Source organism: Penicillium roqueforti (assembly GCF_015533775.1).
Source record: "Penicillium roqueforti strain LCP96 04111 chromosome Unknown scaffold_20, whole genome shotgun sequence".
Classification (NCBI taxonomy): Eukaryota; Fungi; Ascomycota; class Eurotiomycetes; order Eurotiales; family Aspergillaceae; genus Penicillium; species Penicillium roqueforti.
In genome coordinates this window covers 308,820-335,192 of record NW_024067584.1, presented here as the reverse complement: position 1 = coordinate 335,192, position 26,373 = coordinate 308,820, and the positions used below count along the sequence as shown (strand labels likewise).

At 46.8% G+C, this 26,373-nt stretch overlaps 9 protein-coding genes across 9 annotated transcripts; 3 read left to right on the top strand and 6 right to left on the bottom strand.

Annotated features, from left to right (window-relative positions):
- Positions 1-21: 21 nt before the first annotated feature.
- LCP9604111_7050 (uncharacterized protein) lies at positions 22-1,772 on the bottom strand (the record flags this gene model as incomplete). Its single annotated transcript, XM_039075040.1, has 7 exons — positions 22-48; positions 105-206; positions 264-853; positions 913-1,128; positions 1,192-1,324; positions 1,415-1,570; positions 1,659-1,772. The coding sequence occupies 7 exons, from the start codon at positions 1,770-1,772 to the stop codon at positions 22-24; spliced, it is 1,338 nt and encodes a 445-aa protein (XP_038927052.1).
- A 1,135-nt stretch (positions 1,773-2,907) lies between these two features.
- LCP9604111_7049 (uncharacterized protein) lies at positions 2,908-3,360 on the bottom strand (the record flags this gene model as incomplete). Its single annotated transcript, XM_039075038.1, has 1 exon — positions 2,908-3,360. One exon carries the CDS (start codon positions 3,358-3,360, stop codon positions 2,908-2,910), a length of 453 nt encoding a protein of 150 aa, XP_038927051.1.
- Positions 3,361-7,041: 3,681 nt separating this feature from the next.
- On the top strand, positions 7,042-8,329 carry LCP9604111_7048 (uncharacterized protein; the record flags this gene model as incomplete). The annotated part of the gene is made up of 2 exons (XM_039075037.1): positions 7,042-7,654; positions 7,716-8,329. 2 exons carry the CDS (start codon positions 7,042-7,044, stop codon positions 8,327-8,329), a joined length of 1,227 nt encoding a protein of 408 aa, XP_038927050.1.
- Positions 8,330-8,828: 499 nt separating this feature from the next.
- On the bottom strand, positions 8,829-10,383 carry LCP9604111_7047 (DUF3405 domain-containing protein; the record flags this gene model as incomplete). Its single annotated transcript, XM_039075036.1, has 2 exons — positions 8,829-9,693; positions 9,761-10,383. 2 exons carry the CDS (start codon positions 10,381-10,383, stop codon positions 8,829-8,831), a joined length of 1,488 nt encoding a protein of 495 aa, XP_038927049.1.
- Positions 10,384-12,245: 1,862 nt separating this feature from the next.
- On the bottom strand, positions 12,246-12,641 carry LCP9604111_7046 (uncharacterized protein; the record flags this gene model as incomplete). Its single annotated transcript, XM_039075035.1, has 1 exon — positions 12,246-12,641. One exon carries the CDS (start codon positions 12,639-12,641, stop codon positions 12,246-12,248), a length of 396 nt encoding a protein of 131 aa, XP_038927048.1.
- Positions 12,642-12,743: 102 nt separating this feature from the next.
- On the bottom strand, positions 12,744-17,376 carry LCP9604111_7045 (uncharacterized protein; the record flags this gene model as incomplete). Its single annotated transcript, XM_039075034.1, has 13 exons — positions 12,744-12,777; positions 12,832-14,087; positions 15,060-15,080; positions 15,133-15,611; positions 15,668-15,986; positions 16,042-16,212; positions 16,261-16,498; positions 16,551-16,634; positions 16,691-16,790; positions 16,842-17,028; positions 17,075-17,132; positions 17,183-17,246; positions 17,298-17,376. The coding sequence occupies 13 exons, from the start codon at positions 17,374-17,376 to the stop codon at positions 12,744-12,746; spliced, it is 3,090 nt and encodes a 1,029-aa protein (XP_038927047.1).
- Positions 17,377-19,628: 2,252 nt separating this feature from the next.
- Positions 19,629-21,181, top strand: LCP9604111_7044 (M20 family metallo-hydrolase; the record flags this gene model as incomplete). The annotated part of the gene is made up of 5 exons (XM_039075033.1): positions 19,629-19,729; positions 19,782-20,096; positions 20,150-20,418; positions 20,465-21,050; positions 21,103-21,181. The coding sequence occupies 5 exons, from the start codon at positions 19,629-19,631 to the stop codon at positions 21,179-21,181; spliced, it is 1,350 nt and encodes a 449-aa protein (XP_038927046.1).
- A 393-nt stretch (positions 21,182-21,574) lies between these two features.
- LCP9604111_7043 (transcriptional regulator family TF) lies at positions 21,575-24,065 on the top strand (the record flags this gene model as incomplete). The annotated part of the gene is made up of 4 exons (XM_039075032.1): positions 21,575-21,977; positions 22,026-22,641; positions 22,691-23,338; positions 23,453-24,065. The coding sequence occupies 4 exons, from the start codon at positions 21,575-21,577 to the stop codon at positions 24,063-24,065; spliced, it is 2,280 nt and encodes a 759-aa protein (XP_038927045.1).
- Positions 24,066-24,396: 331 nt separating this feature from the next.
- On the bottom strand, positions 24,397-26,019 carry LCP9604111_7042 (uncharacterized protein; the record flags this gene model as incomplete). Its single annotated transcript, XM_039075031.1, has 3 exons — positions 24,397-25,625; positions 25,690-25,771; positions 25,834-26,019. The coding sequence occupies 3 exons, from the start codon at positions 26,017-26,019 to the stop codon at positions 24,397-24,399; spliced, it is 1,497 nt and encodes a 498-aa protein (XP_038927044.1).
- Between the last annotated feature and the right edge of the window lie 354 nt (positions 26,020-26,373).

Below are 26,373 nucleotides of genomic sequence, written 5' to 3'. Positions count from 1 at the left end.
CCCCTGACAGGGTGTGTGTGCTCAGTCGAAGAAACCATATTGGCGAACCTATCAACTATCAGCATACGCCTATCAAAGTGTCGCAAGAGCCAGAATTCACATACCTGAGAAAAACGTTGTGTTGGCGGGAGACCCGTATCATCGTTTGGCTCATCCTCTCTCAACAAGGCAGGCTCCGCATCGCGAATAGTTGCCCCGAATGCGTCCTGCGCGTTTGTTTAGCCACCCACTATACCCACTGGGGAAGAAAGAAAACCACATACCTGTGTTCCCGACGCATCCCATCCAAGAATATCCTGCGGCTCCTCTTCGTCCTTCATCTCATCCCACTGCCGGTCATCATCAGCAGGCACGAAAAGGCTATCGAATTCCATCGAAAGCCCAGACGCCGCCGGCCGATCTGCGCTAGCCCTCTGGCTCAGATTCTCCTGCGTAGACGACCCATTGAGAGGACGGATGGATCTGGTTCGCGGTGGCGGTGGGGGCATCTGCGTATTTGTCGTCACCGATGGGCGAGTATCACGCGACCTGCTCGCTGAGATTGGGATAGGCACGGGCGTTTGCCGTGGGATTGACGCTCGTGTTGACGTCGGGGCGTCTTCGCTATCTGCCTGGCCGCGGGTCATGACTGTGAATTCTGCGTTGATGCCTTCAAATCCGTACTCCAGCTGCAGAGGCTTGCAGGGTCGGGTGTACCGTGCTGTTACGCTGGCGTTTGCCGTTTCGGCGTGCGCAACTACGGCTTTGAAGTCTTTCAGGTTGATCGCGACGTGCATGTTCTCTTCGACCAAGTACTCTTGGAAGTCGCGCGTGTCTGCTGCTACGGATGTGTGGACAGGGTGTTTTAGTACTTCTGTTTGGGTTGTTAGTTAACTAGACATTGGAGATTTGATGGAGGCGAACTCGACATACCCTTGCCTTCGGTGATCTTTGTTGTAAAACTCGTGAACACCGCTCTGCCGGAATCGGAGTACATGTCCAGCTGCTCGGCAGATAAGCTGAAGTGCTCAATGAGCTGCTTGAGGAACCGTGGATCAGCTGTCCACATGCTGGTAGCTCTGGATTTGTCGAAGATGGCGTGCTGAATTGCCGCTGGTTCGTAAGTCAATTTATATGACTTGATCACGCCTAGATAAATTGTCAGAGATGTGCAGTGAAGCCAAAAGATGGATATATGCAAGGGTATCTTACCTAGTCCACAGATCATTTTCACTGTCAGTCTACACTCGGCTTGCTGTAGATCTTCATGCAATTCCATGTCACAGCGTTCAACGGCTGTGTCCTTGTTTCTGTCAGTTTTCCCACGAAATATGGAGAGAAGTGCCTGTATTCTATATCAGCATAAAGTAAGGAAGATAACCACGGTAAATATGCGGTATGGTACAGCTCCAAGGATAAAAAAGTCTATACTCACTTTGTTATAGATCTGGCAGAAGAATCGGTCCAGCGAAACACTGCCACTTCTGCCATTACTGCTGGAATTGAAAGAATACGCCTCAAAGAATACCCCCTTCTCGAACGCGAAGGAGGCAAACCCCGTCTTGGTAGAATTGAGCGCACTGAGGCGGAGCTGGAGCACGGTTAGCCAGAACATTTCATCTGCTGGCTTCTAAACCTTGAACTGAACTAAACACCCCAAGTTAAGAAAGATAACTTACGATATCAGGCTCTGCTTCGATGGCGACTGTTTCGCTGAATTTGGACAGGCATATTAAGGCGTCGTGGAGCCGGACCAAGGCTAACGGGCCTAACGACAATGAGAGCGACGTCATGGCTGCGCCTCTTGGTGGCTATCAAATGTGTTCAGCCTAGAAATGATGTGTAGATATCAATTTACGTATCGCATGGCGCTCATGGCGCGCTGTTGGCTGTTCGAGATTCGATCGAGTGAGAAGACGCGGACAAACACATGCGGCATAGCGCGCAGGCTCGTTTTGACCTGATTGAAGCCTGAATGTCTGAAATTTGGCCTGAATTTAGACCGCCTTTAGGCAAACGACCCTGCCCAGGTGCGCGCTAGGGATTACATAAGCTTGTACAGAAATATTGCCGGAGTTCACCGCCATTTAAATTCTGCCAGCTCACTATGACTACAAGTATCAGAGATGTGCAGTCAACACAGAAAAGACAGATCTATGCAAGGGTATATTACCTAGTCTACAGATAATCTTCACAGTCAGTCTGTGAGGTGCCAGATCCATCTTGAAGAAGAAAAAGGAGTTCATTCGACTAAATAACTAAGATGGAGAAAGAAAAAGAACTAAGTTGCAAAGTGGAAGCAGCCAGTTGATATCAGCTGGCCACTTCATAAACGTTGCAAACAACCAGCCTTCTCGCTCAGTGATCTAACAAACAATCTAGTTTACTATAGAATGCGAACAAGCGAGCAAGCAAATATGAAGCATATGATATCTATCCTTGATCGTGACATTTGAGATATAAATGTAACACATGTCGAATTTACTATGCGTTTAGAGCTGGACCACTTATGTGAAATACGTTAGCTAGGTATGAGAAACAGGCAGATAAGAGAAAAGCCGCACAACTAGTGGCTACTAGAATTATGTTGTATGTTAATGTCTCTTTGAGATTAACTAGAAGAACGAATATAAACCAACGGAAACTTGCAATAATCGTATCTCAACATAAAACATTGATTCATATAGACATTTAAGAGGGACCAACAAGGGACTCTAGTCTACTATAGACAGAACCATGAAGTAATTACATTGGAGCGAGGCATTGCATCGCCTGAAAAGCAAATACTGTAGCAGCTTGCTTTCCAAATCATAAATTATAAGAGCCCAATAAAAGAATTTTAGCGTCCTTCTCTGTAAAAATGATATAAGAAATCCCAATGAAACTAATCCATTGTCCCACCATCGATTGGATCGTTATAACTAGAGCTTAGGTGTGATAAATTGCCCAAGTCATCGGGGTGTTGCCCGTCGCTTTAGTCGGGGTCTGACAAGACATTGTACCCTTCGCACCAATTTTTCCTTTCCACTTGAACTTGGCGATAGAAGAGTTGATGACGTAAATAATGTCCTGATTGCCAACATAGGCGATATTCAAGACCTGGCCGCCTTGAATACCAAAAGCACAGGTGCCATACTGAGCCAGCTGATGCTGCCTGCCCACGGCAGGGACTGTCCAGGTACCACCGCCAGCAATGTTTTTGACAAGTACCTGGCAGTCAGCTACGAGGGGAGAACCACCACTGCTTTGATTGATGAAGGTTGAGGATCCGCAGTCGTTAATGGAAGCTCGTGCTTCCAAGCGGGGTTCTTTGGGGGCCAATGGAGCAGCTTGGACAAAGGCCAGGATGATAACAAAAGTTATAGAAGTGGGAATCTTCATGGTGAAGGAGAAAAGTGTTGCAAAATAAGTTCCAAAAGGCTGTCAAGGAAGAGGACGTTTTCTGACATGGAGGAAATTTTCATAGGTTATAGCAGGATTCTGAAGCCCTTTTATATCCATTAATTCTCTGCCCATTAATACATTCATGTCGCCGAGGATTTTCGTAAATGAGTCGACATGAGAGTTGCTTCCGATTTGGAGAAAGCGCCAACGCGAAGTATCCAGACTGATGGTATAGTAGCCATTTGACAAGTATGCTGTGGAGCACTGCTAGCATCACCATTGCAAATATTTTAGAATATTGATTTTAAGTTAGCAAGATTGACCTCATTACGACCTCTTTCTATCACTATTAGATGTCCCCAAAGCCCCAAAGGCAGCAAGAGGGTCAGAACTCAACAAGAACCATGAGGTTATTCGACGCTTTATTGCGTGCACTTCAATATAATTCAAATTAAGGATATGGTGGGACTGAGTCAGAGGTGGATTGAAGTATTAAGCCACGAATACACCTAGGATGATAAAGATCCCTGCATTATGAATGAGCTGATATTCCAGGCTAATCGCTCTCGGTTGATTTAACGGTCAAGCGGTGACTGTACATGACAGATATGGAGACCCTGCCATAACCCATATATGGGGCCAACTAGATCACAGTTTGTGACTTGGACACACATCAGATACATATTAGAGGTATATTGAAGTCTCATACCCCATATAGGTCCGCTCTCTGTAGGCAGTACTCCCGGGGCACATGACTAGTAGCCGTAGTTTTCTACAACATAGTCTAACAAGAGTAGGGATTTGGCATCTGGCAAAGGCCATGGATCTAGGACGGCTGCTCCGTAGAATGTGGGCACTCTGTGGCTCCTAACCTTCCCTGATATTAACTCAATTATGAGTCCTAAGTTGTTCTTTGCACGTTTCCCTAAGAAGGATGCGGTCATGTCAATGTCCGCTAACCCCACAGTGTACGGGATAGCTGTAAATCCCAATAAACGTTCGGAAAAAATCCGAGCTCGAATATTGTAAACCAAACCAGTATTCCTGGGGAGGGATAACATGTGATGGTGTCAGAGCGTTTGCTAATGTACCAGCGTGTACCAGTGTGCAACTATGCTCTTTCGTTTCGTTTTCATCGCAGCTCTTGCTAAGCTAACGCTAAATCGTGTCGCCGTAAGTAGGTCTATTCTCAAAATATTGAACTAGGATGAGGGTAGTTTTGAGAAACATAACCTGCCCTGGAAAAGCTTCGAGCCGCGCGAAAACCTACTTATGGCACTATTATAGCTCTTCTTTTAGTCCCCAAATATCCAGGTTGCAGCTTGGAGAGACTCGTAATGAAAGTGGCGGTGGCTATTTTGGAAAAAAGGAAGCATAGCCAATTAGGAAGAAGAGACATATTTTATATGCAAAATACCACCTCTATTTGAGTGTAATTGCGAAAAGCGGGCGGTATGTGACAAAAGAACTATATTTTTAACGATAGACTCCATAGTGCGGCCTTCCCCTAACCAAATGCGTAAGTCCAGAATCAGTACAGAATACTGCTACCAGGCCTCAATATTGAGCTAGTTAGCGTAGGCTACTTTGTACACATGGGCTGACGGGCAGATGTCCAAATGGCCTTAGTTATCTGAGGTAGTTTAGTCATGCAAATAGTACTTCTCACAATACACCATAGTATATTACGGCCAAATGTGCCTGTCAGGATGGGCACAATAGCGCATATGTAGCGAGAAATCTGTCAATAGCCAAAATAGGCAAATCGGGTAGATCCGGAGATCGCCCTTATAGGGGATTCTTGAGGCTTAAATGCGTGAATTAGCACCGCTGTTCACACCGCCCTGAACGATGTATTATAAATTTTAATTACAAGTTAAAAATATGAAGCTTTCCGTCCCAGAAGGCTTCAATGCCGAGAAATAAGGGAATTCTAGGCGTTGTGTCACATTTGATGTCCATTTTCGAAGGCATTAATGTTTTCGACGATGGCGTTGTTATGGTCAATTCAGATCTTTCAATTTTCTGCCGCTCCAAAATAAGGCAGTCAGGCACCAAGCCCCCCCCTTTTGGACCCTGTGGTTCATCTGGAAAGCGATGCCCGGCCCAGCCCAGACCGTAGATACCATCTCTTACCTTAGCTTCTGTATATACATATGGCTTGGCCCCCTTTTTTCTCTTTTTCGCCGTGGCTTTCCGATTCACCGGTGCCCGAAGTTTGTCCATCAAGATCCACTACTCCGTACTTTTATTCTGTTCATTGCGGAGCGAAGCGTAGCAATTAAATCATAACCTCGTGTATGCATGTCACGTGTCCAGATGGTTTGTCCTATGGGCTCCAAGATCAGTAGTTTTCATGCGGTGAAGAAGTAGCTCGGCGAACTTTGGCAGAATAACCCCACCGGCAGAATAAATAGACTAGAGAATGAACCATCATTGTCTTCCCCAGAGCTTCTACAGTCACACTTTGCGTAGCATTAGAAGTTAGAATCAGTCGTTTTGCTCTGCAGCGACTATCGGGCGGCCGTAGGCCGTCCAGATCCCTCGTATTCAGCACTCCGTAGAACGGATTCATCTACTTTTCCAGTGGCGCAGAGATCTGCCTTAATTTCCCTAATTGATCTTAGTTCTTAGTAATCTTAGTAATCTTAGTTCTTAACTAGTAACTATTAAATTATTTGGCATTCCTCTCTTTTGATTCATAGCATACCAGCTAGATGCTAGATGCTAGATGCTAGGTAGCCAATAGTGCTCCGGGGCCTTTACTATATCAAATTGAAAGTTAAGAGGCCCATTGTAGATAATAAATCAATTTGAGTGTGTAAAAATAACGAATCAAGTAACACGCTATTTATGAGCTAGTTACAAAATCTGGGTGGTTAGACTGTTTCTTATACTCCGTGCGTACGGGCTCCGGAGTAAGTAGGTTTGTGTTCTAACTTGGACCTTTCTGCCTTGGCCTAAAGAGGAATATTCCCAAAAGAAAATAATAATAATAATGAGAATATAATTTTTCTTTCTTTTCAAGGGAAAAAAACACGGTATCATGGAAAATGGTCCAGAGTTGTTATTAAAGTAGAGAATCGAAAAACCGCAGTTTCAAGGACCATTATTTGTACACCAACCTATAAACAATATGATTCTGATAGTATGAGCCTACGTCTATCCCCGGTTGTCCTGGCTCAGAAACGTAGTTCAGAAATATAAGTTGTGGGAAATGTCGAGAAAAGGTACCATTTGTATGGCAATACCATACAAAAGGCAATACCACAAAAGGTACTTATTCTACTCCGTACAGATTTGTAACTAAGCTAATTTTTTTTGCATTAAACCCTGCGGCCCAACTCGGAAAGAGGTGTATTGAGACCGTATGTATCAGTTGGTAGGTGGGCGCATTGTATACATTAGGGCCACCCCGTGCAGTGGAGTCTATCATTTGGCCCCGGGCTTTGCTGAGATCCCTCCAAGGAGATCTTCCAATCACACTATGCTTATCAACTTCTTTCTAGGCTGGAAGTATCTTCTGCCAGCGTGGGACCTGGATCTTGCTTACTTTCATTGTCGCCTTTCACAATGCTTTTGAACCGCCTAGTTCCCACTTCGGGACTTTCAGCAATCAGCTCGGTCCAGGTGCTGCGGACTTTTCTTTTCTTTCTGTTCTTCTATGTTTTACTCATCATGGCCGCACGCAGACAGTCTTCCCGTGACCCGTCCTCAATATTTTTCGATCCAACAAAGGCCTATGATCCTGTCTATTCAGCTATCAGGCTTGAGCAGGCAGCTTCTTTCATTGATAAAGCGAACAATGCTACAGAGTCGCAGATACAAAGAGTTCCACGGCAACCTAAATTTTGCCTGGGAATTGCCACCATTGCGCGAAAGGGGGCCAGCTATTTCCAAGCTACTGTAGGCACATTCCTTGAGGGCCTGAGTGAGGAAGAAAGGGCAGACATTCACTTGATTCTATTCATCGCGCACACGGATCCGTCACAACATCCTGCGTATGCAGAGCCGTGGTTGTACAAACTAGCGGATGAAGTGTTGCTTTACAACGCCTCCGAAATCGACATTGATCATATACGCTCTCTAGAAACAAATGAGGCCAAAATAGCAGGCCGTGAGAAGGCTCTCTTTGACTACACATATCTGTTAAACGCATGTGCAAACATCGACACGCCGTACGTCATTATGCTTGAAGATGATCTCGTTGCTTTAGATGGCTGGTATCATCGCACTAAAGCTGCTTTGTCCTCTGCGGAAGAACAGACTCGAGAAATGGGAGCGGCGAATTGTGAGTTTTACAGCCATTATGGAACTCCTTAAATTTCCTTGCTGACAGTTTTCTTACCCAGGGCTATACCTGCGCCTTTTTTACACCGAAGAATATTTTGGTTGGAACGGTGAAGAATGGCTTACATACCTTTTCTTTTCCATCCTTGTCGTCTGCTTCGTGGCCTGCGTCCCCCTGGTCCTCCGACAATTCAATCACCATGCCCGTTCCTTTCTACCGAATATGACAATAATTATTTGGAGTGGTATATTCACACCATTGTTGATTGGGCTCTTTTTTGCCATGGGCCGTGTGACGATGCTCCCTCGAGCAAACGGCGTGCATCAAATGCCCAGATTTGGATGTTGTTCGCAAGCCTTTGTCTTCCCCCAGTCACGGATACCGGAGCTTGTCGGGCTATACACATCCAAGCATATCGGATACGTCGACGTGCTCACCGAGGAATATGCAAATGCGAGAAATGAGATTCGCTGGGCAGTGACGCCAAGCATTGTACAGCATGTTGGGCGGAAGAGCTCTAAGGGTGTTGACAACGATATCTCATCACACGTCAAAATCAAGTCAAAGGCTGAGTTGACAGTTGTAGAGAAGCTTTGGAATTTCGAGTTTGAGATGAACGATGCAGAAGCTTTGCGCGCGGAACATGATGCTGTGAAGCAGCGAGGGGGTTCGTAATGCTCGATTTTCCTTGTACATCAACTTTCAGATAAAAGCTGTTTTTATCCTCTTGATCATTCTGTATGTGTATAATCTAAATCAAGAGATAGCGCTGGACAAAATTCGAATCGTCATCAGGTCGAATACTTAATATCGATCTACGATAGATTGCTATCATATGCTTCATGTTTGTTCGTTTGCTTGCTTGCTCATTGTTTGCATTGTTTACTATATTAGATTGTTTGCTAGATATCTAAGCGAGAAGATTTGATGTTTGCAACGTTTGCAAAGTGATTAGCTATATCAACTGGCTGCTTCCCACTTTACAATTTGCTTCTTCTTTCTTTCTCCATCTTCATTATTTAGTTGAATGTGATCTTTCTTGTTTAAGATCTGGTGCCTCAAAATGAGGGCCAACTATCTTTTTGTATTCTTCACCGGGTGTAAGAACATCGGAGGCAAGCAAAGGCGATGACGTCCCCCCTTCCGAATACTATTAGCGAATATCAACGGAAAGTCAAAGGGCCAGCAAACTCACTTTCTCTGCATCATCGTAACCTAACCAGGCTCGATAAATCTTTTCAGGGAATTGAGACCCAAACATGTAAGACATTTTCATCAGAATGTCATTGTGCTGGTTCCAGCTCCAGATACTATCCCGCCCAGCGCTGATCTTGCCAGGCTTGCCTGAATTAGCTCTGAGATTGAGCTCAATCGGATTTGTTTCGTGCGCATGGTAAATGGGCTGAGGAACCTGAACTGCCTTCAACCCATAATAAAGAGCCCAGGATGTGGGGGACATTTCAGATGCTAATCCTAGACCTTTTTCGATTTTATCCGCATGCATCAGCCGGAGTAATCGGGCCGAGACGCGGGACATAGCGACAACTGATGCCCGGCGCGGAGTACGTCCCTTTTGACGAAAGTTATATACCCGGTCAGCAAAGGGCCAGTCGGTATGCTGAGGGTCAAATTGAGGCAGCCAGGTGATCACGTCGGCTTCCTCACCTACGCCCCAGCTCCAAAAATCATCATCATTCGAGTCTGAGTTGAAGTCCGAGTGCACCGGCTCAGGTGCTTCATTTCCAACCTCGATACCTTGTGCAGGCCGTGATCCCCAGATACTATCAAGACCTATCATGCTCTGGTCTACCTGATCGATGAAGTTATCCCAGCTCCCGTGGACAGCAGGTATATAAAAGTATGAGTTACGCTCCCACAGATTCTTACGAGGCTGTTGTCTTGCAAAATCTGCTGCCTGCTCGAGAAAGTTATAGAAATGTCCGGTATAACGCGAATCCATTTCAAACTGCCAGAAGAAGTCGTACTGTGGATTCACCCGCGAGAAAATCTGCATTGGCTGAAAGTATTGAAGTATGGCCCTAGAAATTATTAACATTTCGAAATTCGCCTGAAGCAGTATAGAAGAGAGCTAGAATGCGATCTTACTCGTGAACGTCGATCTTCGGGTACCAGTCTCTTAGTATCTCTGCGTTGAAAAATACTGCCAAATCCTGGAGCTCCCGCGGAAGCGACTTTTTCAGACTGTCCAAGCCTACCGTATCGGCTGGGTGAGGCAAATCAATATCTTTTGCATCAACCAAAAGGACAACCTCATATTCTGCACCGGATAAGAGTGATAGCTCCATTATCATCGACCGGATATAATAAAAATCATCTTCCGTGTATTCCCTGCCGAGCCATGTACGCAGGACTACCGCGGTGCGTGATTTGAGAATAGCAGAGGCGTTGTTTCGATCTGTCTGCATCTTCTCTCCGCTCCAGCGATGTTCATCTGTTTTTTTATCATGCTCCTTGTGAAGAGTCCACATCTTCTCGCCAATTTTCGAAGGTTGATAACGGTTTTCATTGCGATGCAAGCAGTCTTGTTGCAAAGTGGCCCAGTTCACATCCTGCCACTTCACATTGTTGCCTTTGTTGTCTTCGTCTGCTTCGTCTGTTTCGTCTGCATAGCCGTACGGCGCATACCGAGAATATCGGTCGGTGCAGAGACTCCGATCAAGCTTCCACGCCTCGTACGATCCAAACATAGGCATCGGAAAACCTAGCATGCTATCAGTGCTCGCTGCATTACTGTATGCCACCATAGGCTTGTCCTCATTCCATACCTGACTGGTTCCAACGAAACCCTTTCATAGCTGTTTCCGCATTCCTACGATCCAGGACTAGACCATTTGGACCAACACACTGCTGGTAAGATCCTTTCCACGTGTCGTTCCATGTAGCGCTGTTATATTCGGGATATGGATCGTAAGGTATGGGTAGTGGCTCCTGCGAAGTTTCCAAAACAAGCTGACCGAGGCCATTCCCATCACCAGCAGCGCCAGATCCTAAATAAAAGGCATTTCTTCTACTACAAAGAGATGGGTATGTTAGCGATTGCACGAAGACTGCCATATGAAGCGAGGCCTGGATGTCTCCAGAAGCCCTATCAGTCTAGATGGTCAAGTATACCTTGAAGCATAGACTGTTGGGCTGCGCTGTGCTGTAGTAGCTTGCTCTCTTGGCCAACGTAAAAGTACGAAAATTGTCAATGCAAAGCTAAACGCAATCGCAATAAGACTGCGTTTGAGGGAAGTGCGCCATAAATGTCGGCATCTTAGCACGAGGTAGTCAACGATGTGCATTCTTGAGATAGACCATATGATCTAAACAGTGTTCGTATGCATGGTGAGAGGAAAAGGAGAATGCACAAACACAAATTATGGCCGTACCATGGGCATATATCCCATTGGCCCCCAATATTGGGAGCCTACAGAATTCCGAAGTTCTTCCGGGGGTCCGCAGTTCACCCCGTGGCCCCATGGATGGATGTGTCCGGAGTACCTGATACGTAAGTAGTACCACGTAGTAATTTACGTGCCAGCGGGTACCTAGACGGCGCCTTACCCGATATAGTCTAAAATAGTGTCCAGACAGTACCCGGTTCTCGCCAAGCAACCCAATCCCTATATCTCTACGATCACTCAAATAGGAAAAATCTCACTAATTAGTATGGCCTGTTTCTTCATTACAATATTCTATCTTCTGTGGTATACTTTAATCGAAATTGATTAAAGCTCTCTACTGGAAAAACTAGCCTGTACAAAATATACAATTCGAGAATTCGGCCCCCATATTACTTAAACAGGTTAGCTTAGTACTAATCAACGTCGTAACTAATCCAACGGTAAACGAACTGCGGTCGACCCACCCAAAACGCGCCATAAATTAACGCTTACTTAATTCAACCAATTCGCTCCCAATCATCTACAAAGTTAGTAGAGAAAGAGGGTGGGATCTTAGTACCTATCCAGGCCTTTAAATCTCTTCAATTCGTGGATTAGCCCGCACCTTCAACGTCGTACACGCCTACGTGGTATTCACTAACGCGTGACTTCACATCTGCAAACTGCTATACATTGACTAAAACGGGAGAGGAATTACTTCAAAAATGGGTAGTACTCTCTGTGGATCTACGTGCAGCCGGCCTTCCGGCATTCTTCGGTACGAAGTCTTCTCTAACACTAACAATTACCATCCGTGGGCTAAGATGCGAAAGTCTAAACTTTCGAGCGGGTCGGCCCGATCCATCCGTGTTCATTCCAAGCTTGTTGCTATGTAACCCATCCCATAAGAATGAAAGGTGTAACCGGTAAGAACCGTAGCCTAGGGGTTTCATGGAGTCGTATATCCATATGTTAAACAGGCGCTGATGTCAAAAAGCTTGGGGTGCAAGAAGACATGGATATGAATATATCCAGCCCCAATTAAGGCTTTTATGTACAGTCTTGGATAAAATGCCAGATGATAAATGAAAAAGAAAACATAAAACATAAATATCGTAAATAAAAGAGGGTATATTGCTTGCGATGTACCAAATAAGTTTTCGTACCAAGTTGGGAATGCTAGATATCAAATAAGTCGGATCCCCCTATCCAACACTAGGGGCGTTTCCTGTGACGGGGCGTCCCTCCGCATCATCTCGTGCACCTTCCTCTCTAGCATTCGTATTGATCCCAGGATCTGTATTGAAGGCACGGTCTTGCTCCTGATCCCGCTGGGGCAAGGGCTGCGGAAACTGCATTTCCATAAACCGTCGTCTGCGTCTGCCGGCTCGAACAGCATGCAGGAAGTTAACCCCAACCTGGGCGAAGAAGATGGCCAGGAAGGCGCCAATCACGAATCCCTGGGAGACATACGTTTCGTCTTTTTGCTTCTGTTGGCCACTGTCGCTGGTTTGATCACGTTCGTTGGGTATTTGCGAGCTAAGACCGGGGAACGAAAATTTGGAGCTACCAAACGAGACGGAGACAGAGAAAGAGTACATTGTCAATGACGTGAATACTTGCGGCGATATCGACGTGAAAAATCCCGACAATGGCCGCAATGCTAAAGGGATGATGCAGAAGATGAGGAGAGGGACGGATAGTCATAAGACAGAGTAGAGTGATGAGCGAGTAGACCTAATCGGAAATATCAGCATAGCATCTAATGGGGAGAAGAGATGTTGAACCTACCAGTCTCGAGCCTCAAGTTGTCTCGCCCATTTTGCTGAGAGTTTCAGTCTCTCTCGAACACTTGTGGCGGCGAGTAAGGGATATTTCTCTTCTTCGGAGATGGGCAAAATGCTTGCGAACCACCATGGGAAGCGGGCTGCATCTGTAGGGATGGGTCCATATGCTAGCATGACGCGCGGGTGCAGCCAAGGAGCCCCATATCTGCGCTGGTTGGTGATATACTCTCTTGCTGAGAGGAGTAGCTGTTGAGTTGGCATTGAGCCTAACGGAGGATCAGCTTCATTCCCTTCTGACAGAGCATTTACACCGCCTGTTGAGGTCTCCAACGACTCACATCGCTCCTCCTCTGCGAGCGAGATGTCATCTACGCGCTCTGTTTTGGCAACATAATAGCCATCCAGCATTCCCGAGTCGACGATCTTGAACCGCGATACGCCTGTAGCCACCACGAGACTGCGACCATCTGGAAGCAGCTCATATCGCTCGATCATCAATAGCGTTCCGTATTGCATAAACGGTGCGTCATGTAATTGACCTGGCTGTACCCGGCCTTGCCGGTTGTGCATGACCATGCCGAACTTTCCATTTCCACTTGCGAGAACCCGCTGAATCATAAGTCGATATCTGGGCTCGAAGACATGGAGAAAAGTGGGCATTGTCGGGAAAGATAGCGTGCACACAAAAAGTGGCAAGCTCTTCGCGTAATCCGCGCCTGTCTCATCCTGGGCGCTGGTCTCCCGTCTGACTGAGATCTGGTCGGGGAAAAAGTATTCGACCAACCGTGCCACAGGCTGGTTTATGGGCTCTGACTGTAGATCATTCGGAATGCCTAGCTTTCGGCGACAAATGGGACACAGATCTGTATGGTTTAAGACCCGCGCGACACATTTTCGGCAAAAAGTGTGACCACAAGGCGTCGTCATCGGATCTAAAAGGAGTGCATAGCAAACCTGACAGTCTAACTCGGCGCAGAGACTGTCTCGCAGCTTTTGGAAGTGAATGAGATCCTGAACTTCTGAGCTTCCGGCTGGCGTTGTGGAATCTCCATAGATGACTTCGCATGCATCAGACGGGAACCGGCCTTCCAGTGCCAGGCTATAGATTCCCCTCAACCACCCATGTCGCTTCAAATGCCCACTTCCGTTCTTATTCCGCCCGTCGGTTTTCCAGCGCAGTAACGGTCCGTCATCCTCGGACGAGTCCAGAGGCACGTTGTCTGCCTCCGACCCCAGTATTTCTCCAAAAAGGCCAACCAGCTTCCCAAGCAGCACATCAGCGCCACAATCTGCAACACAATGGCCCCCACCACACGTCTTATTTCCTTTCCAAAGGCATGTGAATTCCTGATTCCTCCCCTCAGTCACGGGGTACGTAATACCTGTCCGGGGCCGAAGGGCGGGCAAACATTCCCGACAGATCGAATTCCCGCATGGTAGGCGGAGCGGAGTTCGGAAAGGGCGGGAGCAATGTTGGCACTGGATCAATTGGATCACGATATGAGGTAGATCTGCCGTATCGCTAGGTGTATGTTCTTCCGAGCTTGAAACATCTGAGCTTGAGTCCTCCGGGCTCTCCATTACGGTCGGGATAGGTTCAGCGTCGGTCATTTGTGTCAGGCTCAGGGACTCGGCTGCATCTTCCATTACACTGCAGTCCACGGGTACAAATGCAGTGAATAAGAGGGAAACGTAGAAGGATAAATGATGAAGCTCGGGGGGTGGGGGATCCGCTATCTGCAGGTGCTCAGGTGTGGGTCAACTTTAGATAATCGGATCAGTGACCATCCCGAGGTCCGGTGTCGCAGTACATCGTTTATAGTAGTGGTTATACAAAGAAATAATATTAATTGCGTAACGAAACGAAGCAAAGCAAGTATAAATCAAAAGGTCTTACGTACGTGTCACGTGGCCAAGTTTCTCCCAGGGCTGAAATAATAGCGTTCTAATGGGCCATCATGTGATCATCAGTCGCTTCGCTCTGCAACCATCCATGGATGTCATTCTCAATGATATAGGCTGTAAATGCATCCGACTTATTCTTATACTAATTATGCGGAATAAAACTGATGATGCTGCTAAGCAGTGAGCACTCAATCGGCAACCAAATAATTATGCATTTTCCAAACGCCCAACAAGTCTCCGCGCGATGAAAAGAATCCGACGGCGTCCATCCCACAAAGGATATAATCCAACCGTCAGCAAAGTGATCCAGAGCCAAATTTCAGCAACCACAACCCAGGCGATGAAGAACTAAATCTTGTCAGTGACATTGTCCACCCTTGAGAAAATATAGTGCACTTACTCCTCTGCTGAATATAAACCTAGCACCATACATCGGAAGTGGCCAGAGAACCCAGTGGCCGAAGAAAGTAGCAACGGCCCAAAATAACGCGTATCGTGACCATCTCCTTTGGCTTGACTCGGAAAGCTGGCCCGTTTCATTTCTCTCTTTAGTAACCTCGGTAACTTCACCCTCAGAATGGATAGCCAGGTCGTTATTGCTCATCGACTTCCAGTCGAAGTCTTCCGGTGCAATCAATGTAATCAACACGGAGTATAGTAACGGGCTAACTGCAGATGCCACTGTGCCGTACATGCATGGCAATGTCTGTCCAGTTGAAGAGACTGTAACGGCACCATAGAAATGATGCGCTGTTCCGAGCCAGACAGCGAGGCCCGTGGCTAGACCGAGATACGCCGACGCAATGACCGCGATCCGGCTTTGCTTTCTCCAAAGAATCGACAGTATCAGGGGAAATATCCCGGGGCAGGTGATCACTCCTTCGAGTTATGTTAGAAACATCGAGTATATCCTTGATATAAGTACCTGAGCTTACCAATCATGTAAAGGGTCCAGCCCATGTCAATGCCAACATAGTGGAACATTGCAGTGAGGCCTGCCGCGACAAGGCCGAATATAATCACTCCCACCCGACTCCAGAAGATTATCTCTTGATTGTTTGCATTCTTGTTGAAGTAGGTGCGGTAGCCATCAAAGGCCACAATCGAAGAGACAGCAATGACCTGTGCTGACAGTGTAGACGTAACAGCCATAAAAGTCATCAGGAGAGTAGCCACTGCGCCACCTTTGCCCGCTACCGCGATGGCTGCGTAAGGCAAAGCTAGTCCATTCGTGACTTCAGTACTAGTCATGGGCTCGAAATATCTTAGCTTCAAGATCAAATATCGAGAATCGATGGCCTGGACTTACTCTCGGATATGTTGGGAAGGCCTTTGTGCTCTCCAATCCCAACGCAACCATCCCCATAATAGTTCCAAGAGCCCAAGGAATACTGAAATAAGATAAACCCCCAATCACGTATCCAGGAACGACACCTTCTGGGGACGCAGCAAATGCCTTAGTGAAGTATCCGGTATCCATCTATTCCCAATTAGCACCAAGCCGTCAGTAATTCGGGGAGGCACTTACAATGACAGCTCCGAAGTTTGACACCAAAAGAATGATTCCAAAAAAAATTCCCTGTTGAGATGTCATGGTAAAAAGCGAGCCTTGGTAATTTCCATCCACGAGATGATTTGGCTGAGCTGCAATGACAAGATCATACAAACCCCCAATCGACTTGACCTCCACGCTGGTCAACGCTTTGGTGGTCAAATAACAACACAGAATCAAAATAATGAAAGTGTGAATATAATCAGTTAGAAACCTGCAAACCCTATTAGTGCTGTGGACATATTTTGAAAAATAATCTGACATACGTTGCTTTGATACCTCCAGTGAGGGTATAAATGACCACACCAACTGGCAGCAGGAAAGTGGATGCCATGATGTGCATCCCAGTTCTTTCATGGTAAGCCGATTGACCACAAGTGTTTTCGAGCGCGGTTACCGGACTTACAAATATGTAATGGCGACTGAAGCACCTAAAATCATGTTGATGGTGTTAAAGAGATTATTCACCACAGCCAGAAAGGTGAAGCTTAAGTGAGCGACAGTGCCTTGAAATTGTTAGTTTTCATGTTTCACTGACAGACACGTAAAGTCCTCACCATATCGCATCTTGATGATTTCCAGAACAGTGTGCGCGCTGGGCACACGCTTTTTACAGACAGTGCCGAGATACGCAAAACAGACGATCATAGGTGAGCATCCAGCACCATACCAAAATGGGCCACTTACGCCGTATTGATAGGCCACCAATACGGCACTCAGCAATGCAGTGCTCCAAAGCCAGGACTATTGTAGGTTAGCACTGAATATTGTTAAGCATTTGTTCACATACAGATACAACTGCCGAGGCAACTAAACCCGTGCTGACTCTCCGATTGGCAACAATAAATCTAGTTGGGATTAAAAAGGAGTCAGATGAGAAGCTTGGGGAAAAACATACGTTTCAGCATTCGAATTATCTTCGCCCACTGTACTTTTCAATGCCTTGGTGACAAATATCATTCCTTCATTATTCTTAGCATAGTCATAAGAAGAGTTGTGTATTTACGTCCTACCTGCTGCAAATGACAACCCAACACCAATCACGACTCCATACCCTACACCTTGTGATAACGGGGGAGATATGTCGGACATGGCTCTTGAAACCACAAGCTGAAATGGGGTAGAACTGAGCGGAACAATAATACCTGGCAATTGAAGCCATCGTGAGATTTATATGGGGTCTAGGAAATGTCGGCTGAGTTCACCTTAATCTCAAGCTCCAAACATTGTTCCACTTGAAAGGCTTTTCTATGCAAGCTAACCATTTCAGGTAATTAAAAAGAGAAAACTCGCTGCTCTAGAGCCAAATGTGAGCAATATGACGTGCTCGGCGTGCTTCATGGCGGAGCTTTTCAGCACCGCAAATAACCAGGGAAAATGATGCAATCCGGCAATTTGGGGTCAATTTGGGGTCAATTTGTCAGTGAAATATGGATAGTTACCAGTGCCTGGATAAACATAGAAAGGTCCTCTATATGGTCTAGACTATTAGCTACAAAACCGAGAAGGGGGAGGAATATGTACATCTGAAAAGACGGCCGAAAAGAATACCGCAAAAGACAACGAGGCATACGGAGTAGGAGGCCGACTATTCTTGTAGTCAACTATTGAGATTTGAAATGGAGTTATGTAATTGAGAAACGTGTGTACGGAGTAGTTAGGGGATTCCTTGGTCAATGTGCTATGGAGCGTTATGGTGTCATAGTATGCCCAAATTACTATACAAAACATATGGAGCGAGCAAGAGAAGAAGAGAGAGAAACTCGGGATCGAGGAATTCATGTGACCAATCTTGCAATTAATCAATTCTCAGCTCCCGAGAGAGCCGACTTCAACCTCCGTAATTGGAGTTGTTGGCGCGTGCAGAAGCATGTTCTAGATCTATTAGCGCAGCTCATTGTATGGTTATTCTCGGGCAGACTGATTGCTCCCTATACAAAAGCATTTCTAATCTTAGGCCGACTCCATACGTTTCTCTGAACATAAAGAAGAATCAAACGGAAACAAAAACACATGCATCCAGTATCAGTCGTTGGGTGATGGTGTCGGTCCTGAACGTTTAATGATCTTTCTGATCGAGGCTACCGTAGTCAAAACGACGGCTGACCTGTGCATGCTGCTTGGTAGGGTAAGGTGTTGATACCAACTAACATCCCATCAATCACTGCTCTAGCCGACAGCACGTATGCGACGATGAAGCGCAAACTGACGATTTCCTTGGTATTTCTCCCTCCCACAACCTGAGCCATATCAGGAACGCTATGACACCCTCGATATCTGAGATGAAAGTTGCTTAGGATTACTAAAATGTAAGCGTTGAGCGATCCACCGACCGCTCCCAGGGTGTACATGGCAGTTGGAATGGATAAAACACCCACGGCGAACAAAATCTTGATGAAGATCTCTGAAGTCTTTATTCAGCGGACGGTGTGATACTTGATTCCATATTCTGTGTCGATTAATACCTCACTCTGTTGAGGTAGCTTCCTTGCTCGGGAGTCGGTGTCGGGACTCGGTGCTCGCTCTATATCGGTCGGTTTGATATCGGAGTTCCTCGGATGTTGGGTATCTGTGATCGTTGCCTATTTGGAAATGTAACTGAAACAATATGTAACTAGTTACGATTGATTATTCTGTTGATTAAACGGTAAACCACGCTGTAACTAGTTAACTGTAATAGGAAGGAGCTTGACAGTTACCCCGGGTTACGAAGGCCCATAGCGCTCAGGGTTCAAACCCCCCTATTCTAGAGCGGCAGAAGATTTCAATACCTGAATTGCCATTACTTATGTCTTACTAATCAAAGCACGGGATGTTAAGCCCAAAGGCTTCATATTTTGAACTTGTAATTAATAAATTTACAATACACTGTATAGAGCGGTGTGGAGAGCGGTGCCAAGGGTTTTGAAGCTGTACCGGGTAGATTGCCGTCGGCGAAGTCAAGGGAATACGGAGTAGATAAGCATGCATGATCGATGCATTATCCATCCACTACTCATGCATTGACATATGCGGGAAAAATGTGGCTACAGGATTCGCTTAAAGAGAACAATCAAGCTGTAAGTCCGAGACAGGACAGGGCAATATGTAAATACGGGGTTTGTCCACAATGGAGAGGAGAGCGTTATCGGTGGCCGACGGCCGTTGAACCCCCAATATCGAAGGTAGGACGGCCGACGGCGATGGATTCCCCCAACGGGGACCATTTATATACTCTTGGTTAGCAAGACCCTGTGAACAATTTAAATAGACTCTCGTCTGACCAATTCAACTACTCTAACCGCATTCCTCATTCCTCAACACCTGCTCCGTGTTGTTACACACTGATATTTATACACGAAAATATGGCATCATCACAACTTTCTCCTTTCAAGGTGAACCAGACACGACTGCTTGAGTCGCTACACACAAGCTGTCAACATGGCTCTGCGCATCCGTATGGAAAGTAAGGTACTCACTCTCCGGCTTTCGACCTATGCTGATTGTGTTGTTATCAGTGACTCCACGGAAACTGGAATGGCTAGGCTCAGTCTAACGGACTCGGATAAAGACGTAAGGGAATGGTTTATTGAGTCTGCAAAAGCCATTGGGTGTCATACCTACGTCGACCAAATGGGCAATCTCTTTGCGATCCGTCCCGGAAAGAATAAAGATGCCCCTCCCATCATGATGGGTTCCCATCTAGACACGCAGCCCACTGGAGGACGATACGATGGTATCCTCGGTGTTGTCGCCGGCTTAGAAGTACTGAAAGTACTAGAAGAGAACTCGTTCGAGACAGAAGGAAGCATTGGAGTTGTTGACTGGACTAAGTATGTTTCCTCCGATAACATACTGAACACTTGGCTAATACCGTACCCAACAGTGAAGAAGGAGCACGTTTCCCGGTGATGGCTATCTCAGCTGCTGTCTGGGCCGAGGCAATTCCTCTCACTACGGCTTGGAATCTGAAGGAAATTTCCGCTGGTGATAACACAACCCGCAAGACCATGAAAGAGGAACTCAATAGAATAGGTTATGTGGGAGAAACGCCAGCTTCATTCAAGGCCAATCCTTTTGCTGCCCACTTCGAGCTCCACATTGAGCAAGGGCCAATATTGGAAGACGAAGGCCGAAAGATCGGTGTTGTGCAAGGTCAGAAGCTCTCGACTGATTGGCGATTAAAATTGACCATTCCAAGGTGTTCAAGCGTTTAAATGGTTCGATATAACTGTCAGTGGCAGGGATAGCCACGCAGGCACGACTCCTCTGTATGCGCGTAAAGATGCCATGCTATGCGCCGCCAAAATGATCACCACAGCGAACTCGATCGCAAAGAAGGCCAACGGTCTCGCTACGACGGGCATCATACACTCTGAGCCAGGGACTGTCAACACTGTAGCTCAAACAATCAATTTTAGTCTCGACCTCCGCCATACATTTGACGAAGATCTCGAAAATATGATTGCAGACTGCATGGCTGAATTCAAGAGAATAGCAACCGATGATAGCGAGCGAGGCTGCACCGTCGAATGGAAGGAACTGGTCGATAGTCCCGCTGTTCATTTTGACAAGGATTGCATCTCCATGGTTGAAGAAAGCGCCAAAACTGTTCTTGCAGATGTCCCTGATCCAATTTCCGGGGGAAAGCAGTGGCGGGATATGATCAGTGGTGCCGGTCACGATAGCTGCTACACAAATCGGCGGTGCCCAACGAGCATGATCTTCACACCGACTCGGAATGGGATTAGCCACAACCCCGTGGAGTATTGTTCTCCTGAAGACTGGTAAGTTGTAGCCCTGGAAAAATCTGCTTATGATCATGGCTGACTAGTCCAGTGCTCTTGGTGCCAACGTCTTGTTAGGCGCTGTTTTAGGATATGACAAGCTCCGCGCGAAACGAGGCGACTTTGCGTAAGACAGGAAAGTGAACAAATGTCTCAAATATTTATCAAGAATCAAGCACACGATGAACGAGACAGAAGCTACATAAATAAATCAAAGACCTTGTGAAAAGGAGTAAAGAATGGTTGACATATAGTGTAGCAGCATGATGCTTGACCAGGCACGAGCTTTTAAATAATGTTGCAGCTCGAGTTAAAGGGAAAATGTAGCGAATTCATTGGCAAGAGGGCTACACTTATTCAAGGATTCAAATAGTCTACTTCCTTCGAGTTTTAGGGCAAAGTAAGACGAGGATGTGAAAACCGGCTTAAGAGTTTTCCGCCCCCGGTTGTCCACCAATCGGCTTCTTCTTATCAATCCCCTCCCTCACGGTCAATTCTCGAACTCACGATACTATCGAGGTAAAATGAGCAAAGATAGGAGTGAAACCGCTTTCAATCTCGATAATAGTACCCCGACAATTGACCGTGTCACGAACGCACGAAAGTATCGCTCCAAAGTACAGAGGCCATGCGATTTGTGTCGGTCTCGCAAAGTTCATTGCAATATCCCCTACCCATCTCAGCCATGTACACTCTGCGAGCGTACCAGGCGATCTTGCACATTTGTGGAAAAGACCAACCGTAAACCCAGCAAGAAAAAAACCAAGGATTTCGGCTTATCACAATCCCCTCGATCTGACGGTCTCTTTGGATCTACTGCAGGTGACCTAGTCCCATGTACGACTGTTGCTGGTGCAGAGACAACATCTTTCGTTGTTTCCCCATCTCAGAGTGATGGAAGTCAATCTCAACGACCCCTCGGCACAGGTAGTGAACTAAGCTCCACAAAAAAGCTTTGCTAATAGCTCAGTGCAGATGATCATTTTTTATCCGACATCTCTGGTATGCCTAACGAATCACTGCTAGACAATCCCCTGATCGGAACTGGCTGGCCTCGCGATGATGGCGTTGACTGGCCCACGTTCAACAATGAAGATTTCCAGGGCATGCTTGACACCTTGGGACGAGAAACCATTTCGGAACTACTGCCTATTGATGGTTTCAGTACTGCTGATAACAGTCCATCAAGGTCACATTCTAGCCAGCCTGGAGGCTCGGAAGAGTTGACCATCGATCAGAAACCTGACTTCTCATCTCAAATTTTTGGATTTTCGGGCGAGTCTGACCCATTCCTCCTGCGAAATTACCCGTACGACGATTCAGGCGAAGTGAAGTTCTTCAGGCTTATTTATAGAATGGCATCAAATACGGCCGCTAGTCCCGAGTCCGACCATACGGTTCCTCCTGATGGCCACCAGAGGAGAAGCTCGGCTGGAGACGTGCCTGTTTATTTTCTGCAGAACCATAGCCAAACCGTATCTCAGTCCTTGCAGGCGGTCGAAAAGTGCATGTTCGAACAAGGCAAGCACGCACCGAGAATCCAACTCGACAGTCTCGTGAGTCCAGAGATGGGAGTGGGACTAGTGAAGCTGTATATACCATGTGCTCTCAATACCGGATTCCCTTGCTAATGTTCGAAGGTATTTTCGGTACATCTTCCATGCCCTCCCGGTTCTTTCTCGATCCTTCGTCTTTCGAGACATCAAATTCTTCGTGAAAAACGCCTCGGTCGGGCTTCTTGCCGCCATATACGCACTTTCACTACAATTTACTGCATGGGACGATGTTCTTTGCGTTGACAACGGATATACCAAACCGTCTTCGGAAGACTTATGGCGCATCGCGTATGCCTGTGTGCAGAAGGAGATGCACTTCCCACGGCTATCAACAATCCAGACTTCTCTTTTACTCCTCAACTTCGACCCTTTTGATCCAGCTTCCGCAGAGAATCCTTCGGCGTGGGCTTTGGCTAGCTCAACGCTAGCTATTGCTCAGTCCTTGGGATTGAATATAGACCCTATAGGCTGGGATTTACCAACCTGGGAGATTCGTCTTCGGCGACGTCTGTGGTGGTGTGTTCTTGTTGAACACAGTTGGCGAGCCGTCACTCATGGACGGCAGTCTATACTTTCCTACGATAGTTGGAATGTGACTCCTCTTACTTTGGCCGACTTTGAGGTCAACCTGAATCCTGAAGCTGGGCTTGAGGTGGATGATGGTTGTCCGGATTACTTTATGCATCTTAGTTCACTCACGCTTATTGCCAACGATTTATGTCGGACCTTCTTGTGAGTTCAAACTCGTTCTGACTTTCCCCTTCTTAGCCACTCTTGTCGCGTTCCATAGCCGTCTTTATCAAAGACATCCCTGAGTTCGCCTATATTCACTAACCGCACCACCAGCTCTCTCCGCTCTGTCTGCCAACAACGGTCTTTGGATAGCTTGATAGATCAGGCTCGAGTGTTTCGTCAACAACTACATCAGTGGATCAGCGCACTGCCAGAGTCGCTGCAAATGCCAGCACCAGCACAGACACACTCAGAAACCGAGGAAGAACCAGTCGATACTCGCGGTAGTTTGCACATCTCATACTTCACAGTTCAAATACTGCTTTTCCGTGCCCTTTTACGGCCAATACTCGACGACAAAATAGGGCTGGATCACCTTCAGCCCTCCGTTGCAGCCATCCTAGACGCGTCGCGTGGATTGATTCGCGCTGTGACTCGTTTAGTTTACAGCCTCGGTGCCCGACATCAATCAGCCTTCTGGCCGACTTATACGAGATCATGCTTTTCTTATCCGGGGCAATTCAGTTTCATGCTGTGTTTCCAACATAGAGAGCCGCATATGATGCTTAATGACCAGAAGCTCTTGGGTATTTGGAGACAAACATTGCGTACCCGCGCTCCGTCTTGGCCGCTTCTTCGCTTTGCGGCTATTCGTGTTGATGGCATCTTTTGGAAAAACTTGGTCAATGTCGCGGCAGCTTCCCATGCCGTTGATACCTCAATATGAGCCCTTTTAAGTGAAGGTCGCTAGTAAAAATCACCGATCCTTCAAGATCTTCGCCAAAGGCTCCTTCGGAATACCATGCGGTGATTTTATTTTACCCCTGAAATCGGCACAATGACGGTCCATGGCTTGATTGAGGCCTGGGATCTTCACCGACAGTCCAATCACATAATCAAGCCAAGAAAAAGAACGGTCTTTGAACCTCAGGCTTGGCATTTGACCTTCAGTCTGGATGCAAGAGAAATTGTACTGTCCAAATGTGTCTGGATTCAAGTGGCCCAATAAGATGGGGGATCCTTTCCTTGGGCCGTCAAAATATGTTCATGTCTATCTACTAAACCCAAGCGGTCTCAACGTCCCAAGACCCCTCACTCCTACTGCCCGCCATCATACTCTCTGTGCGATGCAAAAACTGCCCAAAGCCTCGAGAACCTACAACCCCTCCATCTTCCCGGTCCCAAACTATATGGCCACGAAGCACAGTGTAGCGCGGCCACTGCTTTACCTTGTGCCCCTCGAATGGAGTGTAGTCGACATTGTGATGAAGGATGTCGTTGGTGACAGTCATCGCAAGACTCCCCTCGGGGTACCAGATCACAAAGTCGGCATCACTAACCTCCGGGATAAGTGCACCTTTTCTCGGGTACATGCCATACAATTTAGCTGGGTTGGTTGATGTCAGCTCCACGTATTTCTGTATATTGAGTCGATCGGCCGAAAGAACCAATGGCATTCGGGTCTCGACACCAGAGAATCCGTTCGGAATCAGGTGAAACTGTCCATCGGGACGTTCCGCAGTCACGCTTGATCCTTTGCCAGACGTCGAGTCGTTGAAGTTAAACGGGCTGTGATCGGATGAGAGAATGGTAAATGTTCCGTCCTCGAGGCCGGCCCAAATAGCCTCGTGGTCGGATTTGTTGCGCAGCGGCGGACTGCAAACACATTTTGCACCCTCGAGACCAGGCCGATCCAGGTTCTCGCTGCTGAGGAACAGATATTGAGGACAAGTCTCGGCATAAATTGGAAGACCCTTTGCCTGAGCTTGTCGAATGTTATCGACGGCTCGAGGATTAGATACATGTACGATTAAGATCGGAGTATCAATAAATTCAGAGAGACAGATTGCACGGTAGCTTGCCTCGATCTCAGCGACGGCAGGGTGAGAAGCCGTATGGTACTTTGGTGCGTATAGTTGGCGCTCGTGCAATTTCTTGGTCATCCACGCAATCACAGAGTCGTTCTCGGCATGCACCATAGTCGTGACCTTGTGTAGACGGGATTGAAACAAGACATCCAAGAATTGCTCGTCGTTGAGGCGCAAAGCTTCGTACGTCATGTATATCTTGACGGACGAGATGCCCAAGTCTCGGAAGGCTGGAAATTCCGCAAGCGTCTTTGCGCATGGGTTGGAGATGATGAGATGGAACGAGTAATCGCTGTAGCATTGATCCTGGGCACGTTCGTGAGCGCAAGCTAGGGTTGCGAGAACACTGTCTTCGTGCTTCCGTTGAGGTGCGAAGGCCACGATGGTGGTTGTACCTCCCGCAATCGCGGCGCGGGTGCCTAGGAATTTCAGTCAATTCAATGCAACATGTTAGGAGCCAGCTCTGAATACTAGGGGGCTCACCGGACTCGAAATTGTCTGCAGTCGAACCGAGTCCAAATAGAGGCGGCTCCTGGAGGTGAACATGGGCATCAATCCCTCCCGGCTTGAAAGAGGTCAGCACGTGGCCATGAGTTCATTCATGATAGAGGTAAAAAAAGAACCAACCGTAACAAGAGCTCCCTTGGCGTCAATGATCTTTTTGGCCTTTGAGCCAGCCAATGATCCTTGGGGGACAATTGAGTGAATCTTCTCGTCTTTGACGCCAATGTCACATTGCACGACGTCTTCAACCGTTGCCAAAGTACAGTTCAGCACAATGAGGTCCAGATCAGGATTCAATTGTTCGGACATATTGGGAGATAAATAAATAAAGAATCTGTCTTAAATGAAACTTACATTTCGGAATATCAAGCTGTTCAGAGGGGGGTTCCACTCTCGAACCGCCGTCGGCGTCGTTATCTAAAAGGCGGGGCATCCAGGTCTGCCCGTCGGCGAACAAGGCACTTTAGATTTGGCTCAAATCCATGCATGGAAATATTCGGCACTTTTATAATGTCGTTGAGCTAATTGGAACACCTTTGTCATTAGCAGATTGGCTGTTTATTGGGGCTAGCCCTTTAGAATCCCCGTATGCAGGTTTATCTTTGTTCTTCTCTGACCTTATTCGCTCAGCTATGTCTATTAGAAGATTCAACTACTAAGTTG